The sequence below is a fragment of the Ursus maritimus genome, unplaced genomic scaffold (assembly GCF_017311325.1).
Source record: "Ursus maritimus isolate PB19 unplaced genomic scaffold, ASM1731132v1 scaffold_13, whole genome shotgun sequence".
In the NCBI taxonomy this organism is placed as follows: domain Eukaryota; kingdom Metazoa; phylum Chordata; class Mammalia; order Carnivora; family Ursidae; genus Ursus; species Ursus maritimus.
The window spans coordinates 16,407,810-16,422,270 of NW_024423675.1; the positions used below are offsets into that span (position 1 = coordinate 16,407,810).

General features: G+C 34.9%; 1 protein-coding gene across 2 annotated transcripts in view; it reads right to left on the minus strand.

The window, feature by feature from the left end:
* Window positions 1–14,461, minus strand: part of HACE1 (HECT domain and ankyrin repeat containing E3 ubiquitin protein ligase 1) — a 100,829-nt gene that overhangs the window by 47,468 nt on the left and 38,900 nt on the right. For both annotated transcript variants that reach the window (XM_040627573.1, XM_040627576.1), the window contains 4 exons: window positions 12,572–12,668; window positions 12,198–12,299; window positions 11,222–11,328; window positions 5,959–6,109 (listed from right to left, as the gene is read on the minus strand). In XM_040627573.1, coding sequence (XP_040483507.1) covers window positions 5,959–6,109; window positions 11,222–11,328; window positions 12,198–12,299; window positions 12,572–12,668 — 457 coding nt within the window. The remainder of the gene's footprint in view (window positions 1–5,958; window positions 6,110–11,221; window positions 11,329–12,197; window positions 12,300–12,571; window positions 12,669–14,461) is intronic.

A 14,461-nucleotide genomic window follows, 5' to 3' on the forward strand; every position in this document is an offset into this window, starting at 1 on the left:
CATCATCCCTAATAATCAGTAATTTCTAACAAGGAGAAATACTATCACAAAAGACATGCTACCAGGGATCTAATACACAATACCATAACTAGTTATCAATACTGTACTGTTTACCTGAATGCTGCTATAAAAGTAAAGCGTTAATGTCCTCACCATAACAACAGGAAAATGGTAATAATATGAGTGAAGGATATGTTAATTGGCCTTATTGTGGTAAACATTTTGTAATACACACATGTATCAAATTATCACACTGTACAACTTAAGCTTATGCAATGTTATATGTCAGTTATATCTCAATAAAACGGGGGGGGGAGACCTGCTAAAACATTTTTAACCCCAAATAAAAATTAACAGTTGGGGGGAGGGCGGCCAAGGATACCAGTTAAATGCTCCTTCATTCCTACGCTATTTTAAATATTCCTACTGACACCGAGATCATAACCAGAGCCAAAGGCAGACACTTAACCAACTGAGCCACCCAGGTGCTAAATATTCCTATTGAGAATATAAATTGTCTTTCTGCAAATGAATGTAAAAGTTAATCCTACTTTTTGTTTCTTATAGGATCACAGAATGCTACAAATTAGACCATGTGCTTCAGAAAGACCCATGCCTACAATATTTCAACCAAAAGAAATGTTACTTTTAAAGATTAAAATATTAAAATCTTACTTCATAGAAACAGATTCCACAACTATATTTGGAAGTTTAGGAAATATTTAAGTAATCTTTCTTCCAGGAAATTCTTTACAATTATTTTCTAACAAATTCCTCTGCTGTATGTTCAGCCTTTCTTCAGGTTTCCAGAACATTCTCTTTTTGAGAATATTTGACTTACTGAATTTGCAAACAATTACATCAGCCTGAACTCTTCACTGTAACATTAAATCAAAAAGCAGAAAACAAAATAAAATAAAGCAAAAAGTCCCTACTATCACCAACAAAAACCTACTTCCTTCATTCAACAAATATTTAGTTAGTACATACTAGGTAACAGGTAAGCAGAGTGAGAAACTAATTATACTCTCTCTGAGGATGAAATAAGCACCCCTGCCCCCCCCAAAGAGAGCTTTTCCATGGTTAGGCACAGCAGTTGAGAGATTCAGGATCCCTGAGCTGCTTAAAGGAAGGGTAAGAAGCACCAGCTGCCATAAACACCGACGTGCACCGAAAATGTCTTAATTCTCCTCAGGAGCAAAACATTAAACACACTGTAAAAGATGAAAAAGAACTTTTTATGTCAGCAAAACTTTTAGTTTTACATCACAAAATAAACTTCCAAAATAGAAAGAACAGGTGGTAACGTAAAACTTCTTGAAACAAAAGGCAAAAGAAATAATTGGCCTCTAAATGAGAAGAGCTAAAACCCAGAAAATCAACACACTGGATCAAGCTGAAGCCTAAGGCAAGAAATGATACCCGCTGCTCACACAGATGAGAGCACTGAGCCTGAACCAACAGCAGTCCTACTTTTAAAGACTGGCAATGTGTAAAAATTAAAGGCAAATTTTGAAAAATCCAGAAATATTTTTTTAAACCCAGATCTGTGTAAAAATGATAGTTCTAGAAAGAGTTTTCAGCAAAGGAACACAGCAAAAATTAAAAGAGAATGAGGGGAAAAAAAGAAGTAGTAAGTCATCTTAGGCCTTTCTTTACTTTTCTCTTTTTACCTATCTTTTCTTTCATCATTCACACATGCATTAAAACTAAATTCCAACCTTGAGGTATTTTTACCAAGAGACTTGTCCCTTTGAAGATTTGTTCAGAAAGTTCATGCCTGAATACCAAAAAGAAAATTGTGAAAATAACTTCAATTTCTAACTGTGGTAGCAGCTAAAAAAGGATTCAAATAAATTTTTAAAATTAAAAATAAAACATTGCAAAGCTTATCTATGATGTTTTCTATATCCATAAATAATAATGATAGAAAACTTTAGATAAGATACAAAGCAACATATATATCAACTATTACTGAAAACTGAGTCAATGACTATGGAAAACAGGGGCGCCTGGGTGGCGCAGTCGTTAAGCGTCTGCCTTCAGCTCAGGGCGTGATCCCAGAGTTCTGGGATCGAGCCCCGCAACAGGCTCCTCTGCTGGGAGCCTGCTTCTTCCTCTCCCACTCCCTCTGCTTGTGTTCTCTCTCTCTCTCTGGCTGTCTCTCTCTGTGTCAAATAAATAAATAAAATCTTTTAAAAAAAATGACTATGGAAACAATAACTATGGAAAATGAGTCAATGAATATGGAAGCCATTAGTAGGCTTCTTAGCATTGTGAAATATTGCTTCATTTCATATTATTGAATGGTCTTCACTACAGAAATATATTCTATACATAGTAACAATGCTATGACAATCATACACAGTTCTCAAAATATTTTAAGATCTATTTCAAAACTATAACATATAATCTCAAACTTGCTGGACAATTTTTAAAAATTTAAGATCCATTTGGCAAAGTGAGATACAAATTTGACAGGAAAGTATTACTAACTTAAATTCTTAAATAGTATCCTGAAGTTTTCTGTTAGTCTGACTATTCTCAAATTGATAATGTCAAATGTTATAACCCAAAGATAATATTTTAAAGTTAAAAGTTTCTCAATCTTTCCTGGCTTCCAAATTTTCCCAATTATATAACTCTATGAAAGTGTTAACAGTCACAGCTTACTACACACACACACACACACACACACACAGAGCACATCAAGATTCAGGAAGCCTAAATTGTCTTCCCCATGCTCACACTGCTTCAATAATCATAACTACATTTCCTTTGGATCCCCCCAAGTTCCCAAGGCACTAGATAAAAATCTCTTAACACTGAAAAAAATGGCTAAGTGTTAAGATTAACTTAAAGGATTTCTAAGATAAATCAGAAAACTAATAACAGGATGTTAAACAATTTCACCTACTAAAACCACATGGCCTATAAACCCACTCATTCTTAATGGAAAACCCATTAGTTAATCCTAACAATAAAGTGACATGTTAGAGTACCTAGTTAATGAAATGGAAAGTAGGGATCAGTTGCTACCTTAAACAAAATGTGGTAAAAATTAAAATGGTATTTCCAGTCTAGCATTGCAGGAACTCAGGAAATGGTTATGATCTTTACAACTGTGAATCACCCTACAATGAACAGAAGACTTTATATAAATAGATGACAACGTAGTTTCTATTTTTTATCTTTATAAGTTGGAGGGCAGATCATTTTGTCATCCTTCAGTCTACACTTAATTCATAAAATTATATGAAAGAGACTATGAATTTTTAATAGTAACACCTAATGTTTTAAAAAATCAGGTGAGTTTTGTAATAAAAATATTTTACCGAAGTGAAAGGTCAAAATTTAAGAGAAAATAAGTGGTCAGAGGTAAAAGCAGCTGTCAACGATGCAGAAAACAATACCTTAAAAAAAGAAAAAAAAGAAACTAACAAATGAAATAAAATAGAAAAAAAACAACTTTTTATATTATATACATCATTGATATATGACAATCGAAACGGAGTTTAGATTTCATAAAAGCTCAAAGAAAACCAGTGACACCCTTTTCTATTCTCTTATACCTCTACTGATGAGCTACATAGAAAACTAACATTTTAAATCATGCATTAAATTCCTATACAGAGGCTACTAATTAGCACATTACTTATTTTCTGATATTAGCAAACACATGGTGGACTTAAATTTTAATAACAACAAAAAATCAGACAATAGTAAATATAATCTACACACAATTTGGGTAACAGTGACTGTATCTACACCTGATTTGATTTACTATTCATCATTATAGATAAGTAGAAAGGATAAGCAGAAAATCAAATCAAGCCTAGATTCAGTAACTAACAGCATGGGCCACACCAGAATACATTAAGAACGACTGCATGTAATTTGAATGTTTAAGCAGCAAAACTTAATTAAAACATCCCTGACAAAGAGTGGATCAATAATCAGATTCAAATCTTGCAAAGACATTAAGTTATCACTCCAAACTAGTGTTGAAGAAGTGGTATGTGAAAAGCCAAAATTTGAATTACAAGATGTACTACTGACTTTTTCCAGGAGGTGGCACAATAGGGGAAAAAAAGGGAAGAAAAATAAACACACTCTCTCTCTCTCTCTCTCTCTCTCTCTCTCTCACACACACACACACACACACACACACACACACACACACACACGGCTGAAAACTCTTTCCTACACTAATTCTTTAAAAAACGCTGAAGCAGACAAACAGATGAAAGACACATACCTTTCTAAAAGCCTATCATACCTATTTCAGGTTATTAAGGAATCTACCAGTGTCAAAATGCTTACAAAAGCACTTATTTGTAAATGTCTGCCAAAAAAAATTTCTATGGAAGAAAAGAATCACTTAGCATAGGTCATTAGTTTTACTTCAAATTTTACAGGCAGTAAAGCTGCTAATCCTAACTAGTTTTTGAGGAACTGGCACATAAAAATATTTTTATCACTTCTGGAGAGATAACCTATATTTATACTCAAAAGACTAAAGAAATATAAACCTTTGTGAACCCAAAAGCAAACTGTATACTATGAAAATCTCTTTTTTTTTTTTTTTAAAGATTTTCTTTATTTATTCGACAGAGATAGAGACAGCCAGCGAGAGAGGGAACACAAGCAGGGGGAGTGGGAGAGGAAGAAGCAGGCTCATAGCGGAAGAGCCTGATATGGGGCTCGATCCCGGATCACCGGGATCACGCCCTGAGCCGAAGGCAGACGCTTAACCACTGTGCCACCCAGGCGCCCCACTATGAAAATCTCTTAAGATAAATTACTTTTAAAAAAATAACATGAAAACAGTTATAAAGTTACACACTTGTCCATCTGAGTTATTTAAAAATATAATGCCACAAAAAAGCCTTAACAACAGCAATTATAGCCATTTCACTTTGCTTAATTTATAAAATTGTAATTTAATTTGGGTAGCAACATTGTGTTGGGCCTTATAGGAAGCAGCTGAAGCAATAAAAAATAATTCAAGAAAATATGGGGTGCCTGGGTGGCTCAGTTGGTTAAGCATCTACCTTCAGCTCAGGTCATGATCTCGGGGTCCTGGCATGGAGCCCCTTCGGGCTTCCTGCTCAGCGGGGAGCCTGCTTCTCCCTCTCCCTCTGCCCTCCTGCCACCACCCCCTACACATGCTCTCTCTCTCTCAAATAAATAAAATGTTGAAAGAAAGAAAGAAAGAAGGAAAGAAAGAGAGAGAGAGAAGGAGGAGGGAGAAAGGAAATATCTCAATGATTTTTCGTTAAAGTGATCTCAAGAATTAACTGGTAGTAAACCTAGGAAATGAAAGTAATTTTCCTTCAAAAATACATACACAGACACACACATAACACACACATGATAATAACCTCTAAATAGAAACTAGATATTTTCAGAGGGGAGGTGGGTGAGGGGATGGGTTAAATAGGTGATGGGGATTAAGGAGTGCATTTGTCATGATGAGCACCAGGTGATGCATGGAATTGTTGAATCACTATATTGTACACCTGAAACTAACATTAACGCTGTATGTTAGCTAACTGGAATTAAAATAAAAACTTAAAAAGTGGACACAAGGGAAAAAAATGAGATATTTTCTTTCCTTCTGAATAATAATTAAAAAAAAAAGCATGATGGCTGCATATTGTCACATTTAAAACCTATAATCCAGTAAAAATGTAGATTAAATAATAAATACCTTTACCCTTAGAATACAACACTAATGGAATTAAAATGTTAGTTGTAAGAAAAATACAGAAAACTTACCACTTAAGATTGCTGCTGATTAGACAGAAATGAAGGGAGAAAGGTGTGCCTAACTTAAAAAGTGGTATGAGTATGAACCAAACTTAGTTTGTGAGGTTTCTGACTAATGAATGCATGCTTTGTCATATTCATCTCTTTTTCAACTGTCTTCCTAACAACATCATGTATTTTTCTGACCTTGAACACCTGGCTTCTTGGAGTTTTATTCCCGTTGTAGCCCAAATCGATTCCATTACTGGGAGAGGATGGACCAATTCGAAAGACATGACAAAATATCCTCACAATCCTTAAAAGGCTCTTCATTTGAGCATCATAATTACTAGATAGGCTGAAAATAAAAATTAAAATATGAACAGGTTAGGTGGAATAAAACAAATTGCATCTTAAAATACCTAATTTAAGGTCTTTTCATCATACTGACCATGGGTTTCCTAATATAACTAGCAAAATTCCTATCATGATAGGGTTAGAATGTTTTAATAGGAGGTTGCTATACATTATTTGAATTGCATATGAATAAATTACTAATGTTTAAGCAACCAGTATATAACCGATAACCAAAGCATAAAAATATAAAGAAAAGCACCACTGTAAAACGGTTTCTTGAGGCACCAACTTAAGGCAATCTCAAACTTTCACTTCCAAAAATGTATATGTAAATTACACTGAGTCTTTAGAACTCTCAGAACATTTCACAGAGAAACAATGATAGAAATGTTGATTATGTTCTTAAGTCAACACACAACTCAATTGTAGAAGCTGAACTTTCTTTTCTCTCATCCATAACCTCATTTCCCCTCCTCTACCCAGAAGAGTAACCAATTGTTCATGTACAGTAGAACATTTACAAATTGAATAATCTTAAAGTTACTATCAGCTTGTGTTGATTTTTACATATTTGTCTTTATGAAGTGCTTCTAATTTTATCCTAAGATTGTTGAGACTGACAAAATAGAAATGTAGTTTGGCTGAAACTATTTCCTTCTTTAATTGTATTGTGACTCTTGGAAAAGTTAACTATGATGACTCTCAAATTCCATGAGAAAGAAGTGAATCTGACTTTCCTCTGCAAAATTACCACATATATAAAGACTGATCTAGGAAACACATTATGAGTTATCTTAAGAAGTATTTTCTTACACAGTGGAATCTGAATATCACTATTCTTAATACATCTAATAATTTTCTATTACTGTACCCAGTTTAAACTTCTCCCAAGCTGATTCACTGGATCTAAAAAATGTTATTTTTCACTTTACAATCAGTGAAATATCTCTTTAGTATTAAGCAAAAAGATCATAAAATCCAAACTTAATCATATCCTTGATCATAAAATGATAACTTCTTCCCAAGCCATGAGATGTTTCAATATATAAGTTTTAACATCAGTTTCCTAATGCAAAGTCCTATCAATATACTTACCTTTGGTTTATCTAAGAGTATACTTTCATTCAGTGTCTCACTAAGCAAACAGCTATAATTTCTCTGTTCATTTGCACATTGATAACTATCTTTATCTTTAATCATAAGTATACAGAAAGCAAGATAACTCACTTATTTAGTGAAACACACCATTATGTGCAAAAGGGCCTTCAGTAAATATTTATTATCTTTAGTAAATATTCCTAGAATCAGTCAGACAAAAGGATATCCATTTTTTCAAAAGTAAGCTAAATAACATCTCAATTGTCACTAAATATATATTTGAATCAGTTTCCTTAATTAAAATTTCTATTAAAGTTTTTGGCCAAAATCACATGACATTGTGGGTTATGAAACACAAAATGATTCACAAAGGAATAAACAAAAGGGAGACAATTTGCAAAAGTACCATGAAACATAAACTGGGGGGGGGAATAATTTGTATTTGAGATCCCCTTAAGACTCTACCTTGGCAGTTGTGAAATAATAGAAAATATATATATTGGTCTCTGCTCCTGGTTGCTGGCACAGAGCTCCTAAAACCCTCATAATTTCCTAAGTGATAAGAGCACTAGGAGCATCTTTTGTTCTAATATTTGGTCTTTGACCCCATTTCCTGACACAGAATTCCTAAATCCCTTGTAATTTCCTGGGTGATAGCAGTGTCTTTGGTTCTACTGAGCTGACTCTTAGTGGGCTCCTGGATGGAGGCTGGTCATGAGAAAGATGAAGCCATGATTAGAAGCTTGAATTTCCAGTGCCACCCCACATTCTCCAAAAAGAGGAAAGGGCCTGGAAATGCAGTTAATGATGAACATGCCTACGAGATAAAGCCTCCACAAAAAGCCCAAAAATATGTGGTTCAAGGAGCTTCCAAATCCAAGGGGAAGGAGGTCATGAGAACCTCTGATTTGAAGCGAAGTCAGACAGAAGTTGTGGGTAACCTTGGGATCTACTACTTGCAATTGGTATCTGAAAGTGGGAGCGGTCTTGTAGGAATGAGCCCTTAACCTATGAGATCTGATGTATCTCTAGATGGACAACTGTCCAAGCTTAGTTAAACTGTACGCCAGCTGATGTCTAAAGAATTTCTTGGTGTGGGCAATAAAAAACCCATACCTCTGGTGAGCACAGAAGTATGAGAGTAAAGGAGAAATGCAGGATTTCCTAAAACAGTAAACAATACAATAATTCTAATAAAAAACTAATAACCAATACTCACTACCAATCTCAAGAAAAAGATACTAGAGCCCCAAAATGGCCATAATTAACAGATTTCATAGGGCATATGAAAGTAGCATTGTAGGGGCGCCTGGGTGGCACAGCGGTTAAGCGTCTGCCTTCGGCTCAGGGCGTGATCCCGGCGATCTGGGATCGAGCCCCACATCAGGCTCTTCTGCTATGAGCCTGCTTCTTCCTCTCCCACTCCCCCTGCTTGTGTTCCCTCTCTCGCTGGCTGTCTCTATCTCTGTCGAATAAATAAATAAAATCTTTAAAAAAAAAAAAAAAAAGAAAGAAAGTAGCATTGTAAGTGGTGAGGCAGTACAGGTTAGCAAAATAGTTTTAAGACTTGTTATGGTCATGGCTCCTTTTTTCCCACTCTACTTCTATTCCACTAATCTCCCTGTTACTTTTAAGAGCTAGACTGCAACCCAGAATATGCTCTCTATTAGTAAGAATAGGAATCCTGGTTCTTCTATGTGTTAGCTTGGTAAATGGTTAAACTTCAGTTTTCTTATATGTCAAAGGAAATAACTACCTAATAACAAATTACTGTGAGATTTAAATGAAATAATGTATTTGAATGTTCCTTAGCTTAGTGCTTGGTTAATAAATATTAAAGGTAAACTTAAAAACATAAATACATAAAAATATAGGCTTTCTCATTACTGTGGAAAACCAAAAAATAGGACAAAGATTGAAACAGAAAAAAACCAGGTAAGTTTTCTAACATAAGAAATGCAAAGTATTGCAGTGCCTGGGTGGCTCAGTTGGTTAAGCGTCTGTCTTCAGGTCCTGGGATTGAGCCCCGCGTCAGGCTCCCTGCTCAGTGGGGAGTCTGCTTCTCTCTCTGTCCCTTTCCCCCACTTGTGCTCTCTCTGTCTCTCTCAAATAAATAAAATCTTAAAAAAAGAAAGGAAGGAAGGAAGGAAGGAAGGAAGGAAGGAAGGAAGGAAGGAATGTAGAGTATTTATAATAACCATAATCATTATCTCTGGCATTTTCCATTTATATAATCATCATCATCATCTCTACCATGTGCCAGACAATATGCTTGGCACTTTATAGCACGTTATCATTGTATTTTTACAACAATTCATTAATAAGATACTTAATACCATTTTCCAACAAGGAAATAAAATCCTGACTAGGTTGTATATTAAATATAGGGAGAGATCTTATCTGTTTTATTCATAATCACCTACCAGATGGCCTGGTGGATAGTAGGCACTCAGACACATGTATGAGATATATGGATAGATGATAAAGGGAAACTCAAAACAGTTACTTGCTGAGATAACACAGCAAATAGTGATATCTGGATTTAAACCTAAGTCTGGCTCACTCCCAAGCCATGCCTTTATTTAGTATGTCTGAATTGCAGAAAGTCCTCATCAAATAAATGGATTAATAGGAATGACTAAATAAAACAAGAGCATTATGTAAAGCTGAAATTCAATGAATTCAATAAATGGAATCTAAAGTAGTCTCAAAAAAAATTAGCAAATGGTACAGTGAGTAGAAATGCTGAAGAAAGACTTAATGGATAAAAGAACACAAGGGGGTGACCCTGGTATCATGAAGGGCAAGGGGCCTAGCAAAGATCCTTCTAGGTAAACGGTATAGAGTGTGATTCTGGTCTGAAGTATATGAAAAGCCCAAAGGAAGACAGAAACAAAGGGTTAAAATAATGGATCCAACAATGTAGCTGATTTATAGAAACAGCATGGAGTTGGAAGGAAGAAACTCCAGTTGCAACCACAGAGATGAAAGAAGACTGTGACCTATTCTAAGACTGTCAACGTATTAAGAGAAGTTAAAAGAAAACTGCAGAGGGGAAAGCGCCCAAATTAGAAGTGGGCCAAATTTATAAGCTAAGAAAAAACACATCAACCATTTCTAAATGACTGTTTATTTCTTTTTTAAGATTTTTTTATTTGAGAGAGAGCGTGCATTTGTGTGCCCGCAAGCAGGGTGAAAAGCAGAGAGAGAGGGTGAGAGGATATCTCAAGCAGACTCCACACAGAGCATGAAGCCAAACACAGGGCTCAATCTCACAACCCTGAGATCACAACCTGAATCAAAATCAAAAGTCGGATGCTTAACCAACTGAGCCACCCAGGTGCCCCTAAATTGCTGTTTATTCCTAACTGGGGCTGTTTATTCCTAATTGGGGCAGCTAACCATATACATACAGTGAAGTATAGTTGCAGGAAAATGCAATACATATAAACACAAGTAATATAAAGGCATGACCTCCATGGACATAGCAATGAGCCATTAAAACCACAGCATCTTTTGGAAAGAAAGAACTGAATGGAAGGGGACAGTTTAGGGCAAAAACTTTATAAGGGATCATGAGGATATACTGAGAGGCTGAACAATAGCCCATACACAGAGTTCTGTAAATTAGTGATGAACATTCCTAAACTATTTTCTTGGGGGAAGGACAAAAAAAAAAAAAAAAAGACTCCTAAACTTTCTTGATTCTTCTTCATGTACATTTTACTTGGATGAGTAATCTAAGCTATCATCTTATAAAATTTTAGACACTTTTGTCCAAAGCTACTTAAGTAAGTCTCTGTTTTTAGTCTCTCTAGAGAGACTAAAGTCCCCCAGTAATAGCTGATTGCTCTAGTCCTTTAAAATGAAACAATAATAAGTCAGTAAACTTTCAGAACATCTTAGCACTGACAAAAACATCCAACAAAATAAGCTATTCCCAGAAAAGCCTGAAAGGAGACAAAGTTGACAGATACTGCTACCTACTGATTTGCTTACATATTGAAACACTTACCTAAGCAGTTTATGCCCATTTGTTGTGGCAACTTCAGCAAGGCTTGTTAGAATCTTTAGGTACTGGCTTTCACTTTGCTGAGACAAATGCTCCAGAACTTGCCGTAACTAAATTTTTTACAAATAAAAAAATGTGATTATACAATAATCCATTAAACTTTATCAAGAAATTAAGTACCTATTAGTTTAAAAAGTATCCCAAAGCCAATTAGCTGAAATCAAGTCCTTTACAGTTATTTTGCCTTGCATAAATTCAAAAGCTAATATAGAGATATCATAAAATCTTTTCAAAATCACCCAGTAAATAACCAATAAAAATATAGATAGAAGAGAAAACACGAAGTTCATTTACAGAAATTTAATTCCAAATTTCTAAAATATAAGAGAAGTTTAAACTCTGCAATTTTTCCGAGTAAAGCTATTGTAAATATGGAGCTCAACAAACTAGTGACTACCATTGATACTACGATATTCCCCCTTAGATTATTTCCCTCTACCTATGGGGAAAATTCCAATTATTTTAAGCAAAAACAAAAGACTCAGGGGTACCTGGGTGGTTCAGTTGGTTAAGCATCTGACCCTTGGTTTCGGCTCAGGTCATGATCTCAGGGTTGTGGGACTGAGCCCCAGGTTGGCTCTGGGCTCAGTGAGGAGTCTGCTTGAGATTCTTCCTCTCACCCTCTCCCCCTGCCCCTTCCCCCGCCCATGTGTGTGCTCTCACATACATACATACATGCATACATACATAAAATCTTTAAAAACAAAACAAAGACCCAGAGGGCGGAAGACTCATAGGGCTAAACACTAACACAAAGTTTATTAGTATATAACTCATATTTTCCTAATATGCAGATAAGCAAATTTGAATCATTAAAACATTTGTAATAATAAAATTACTAAGCACATTTTAAAATGCCATATATGCTAAGCATGAACAAAGCTTGTTCATTTACAAGCCACTAGCACAATTACATTACCATGTTTTCTCGGAGATCTTCATTCTGTGTCATTTGAATAATTGTCTGGAAAAGCCTAGGGTGATACTGAATTAATACTTCACAAGTCTCTCCATAGCCACCCTAAAAAAAAGAAAAAGAAAAGAAAGATTTAAAATTACCTAGGTTTAAAAAAACGTTCCCAATGGAAAACTTATTTCCTCTACACACCAGTCTGACACTAAATGTGTGGGGTTTCCACACCAAGCAATTCTCCAACTGTCTGTGGACACCAACTAAGTGTCATACAATTTAATTCAATTCTGACACTAACTACCCAGAGGAAAAAAAGTGATTTTACCAGTCTCGGTTTCTATTATAAAGTAAAGGGCTAAGAATATACATTAACAACATACCTGTACACATAAATCCAGAGGCGTTACTCCATTTTTATCTGACAGATACTTAGCTCCTCGTAACAGAAGAATCTGTGCTGTGTCTCTCTGACCATGACTGTACAGAAGTAAAACCATGTTAAAAAATAATCTTTTTAATTTAAAGTCTTTCTCAATGAATTATGGGCAGTCAATATGAACCAACAGAAGACTAACAATTTTTAAAAATTGAAAGAAAGATCTGAATTACATCCTCAACATCCAGGAAAACATTTTCCAATGTTAAAGCACACCTTCACTATGTAGGTAAGAAACTGACCTATTAAATCTTAGAATTGAACTTAAAACACATTACCTTCAATAAATCATAATATTTTGGGATAAGCAGCTACTACTCAGGCTTAATGCTCCATTTTTTTCTTTCAATCATCCCCTTCTCAACTTTAGCCTGACCCTCTTTCTACCACACCCATTCAAGTCTCTAGACTTCTTACGTCAAAAAAAAAAACCCTCCAATATTCAAAACAAGAATATATTTTATGTCACTTTAATACTTGGCAAAAAAATAAAAAGGAAGGAAGGAGAAAATACAAATATCAAAATAAGAAAAGGGGGGAAGGGTAAGGACTAATTACCCAAAAATCCTATCTAGCTTTCAACCTCCATTTTATCAACCTGCTCAGTTTGGCTTCTGTTGACAGCTAATTAATCTGATCTAGAATGAACAATGCTCTTACCTACATTCCCATTCTCTATTTGTTCTCTTTCTAGTAAGAGTAAAATTAGTAACCACCATTCTTTCATCTAGGAGGAAGCTAATTTGGGGACAGCAACCACTAGACTCTAGGTCTCATTATTCAGTGAGCTAATCTGATCCTAGATACTCTAGGTGATAAAAAAATAAATTTACGATGCACAGACACTACAGTTTAAAGCTAATTATACAAAACACCCAAGGAAGTCATATGGTTTGGAAGAGTATCTGATCAAAAATTTCTATGTAGATGATAAAAGCTACTAACTCAAGCACAGGTGAAACTAGAACTCAGATCCCTGTCTTCCATACCAAGACTCTTTCTACAATACCCTTACACCCAAAACAGTATGTCATTTCCCAAAGAGAAAGACATACAGATTTCTCAGAAAGCTAAAAAAAAAAAACCCTACTCATTCCTTTCCACAAAATGACACTGCATAAAGTATAATTTATAACCAAACGGCAATAAATAATTTAAACTTTTTTAATTTAAAAATTTTTAAAGTTAGTAAAACCCTACTACGAATGTGATGGCGGATATTACAGATCTATCACTCCCTCAATACTCTATTTTAATACTGATTACTTAGCTTAATACAAGTATCAAGAGGCTAAAACCATGACTTGAGAAAACCACAGAGTTATTCAAGATCAACAGTTATGTAACAGAGCAGAATTTGAATCTAGGTCAGTCTGATTCCAAAATCTTTCACCTATATATTATTCCACCAAGACAAACAAACATAGAGTTTGCCCTCAAAGAGTAAACAATTTAGTACTCAAGAGAGTACTGTATAAGGTGCAAGGGGATATATGCTATATACATTGAGGATCACACACAATGGATAGACAAGACCACCATGTACAACTGGGACATTGTTGAATATATATGGTTTTTAAAAAGTCTCCAAATAATTTTATTTATCATATATAGCAAAAGGGATAATCAGCATGAAGGAAAAAGAATACTATTTTGACATTTTTAGGAAACTGGAGTAATTTCTAAAACTACATTAAAATCTCATCTACGATCAGATAACATTTCATTTCAAAAATAAATTAAAAGCAAGAAACAAGAGCTAAATAATATATAAAATCTGCATAACCCGATTAGGGTTTCAAGTGCCTCACCTACAATACTGCATGATGTTAAG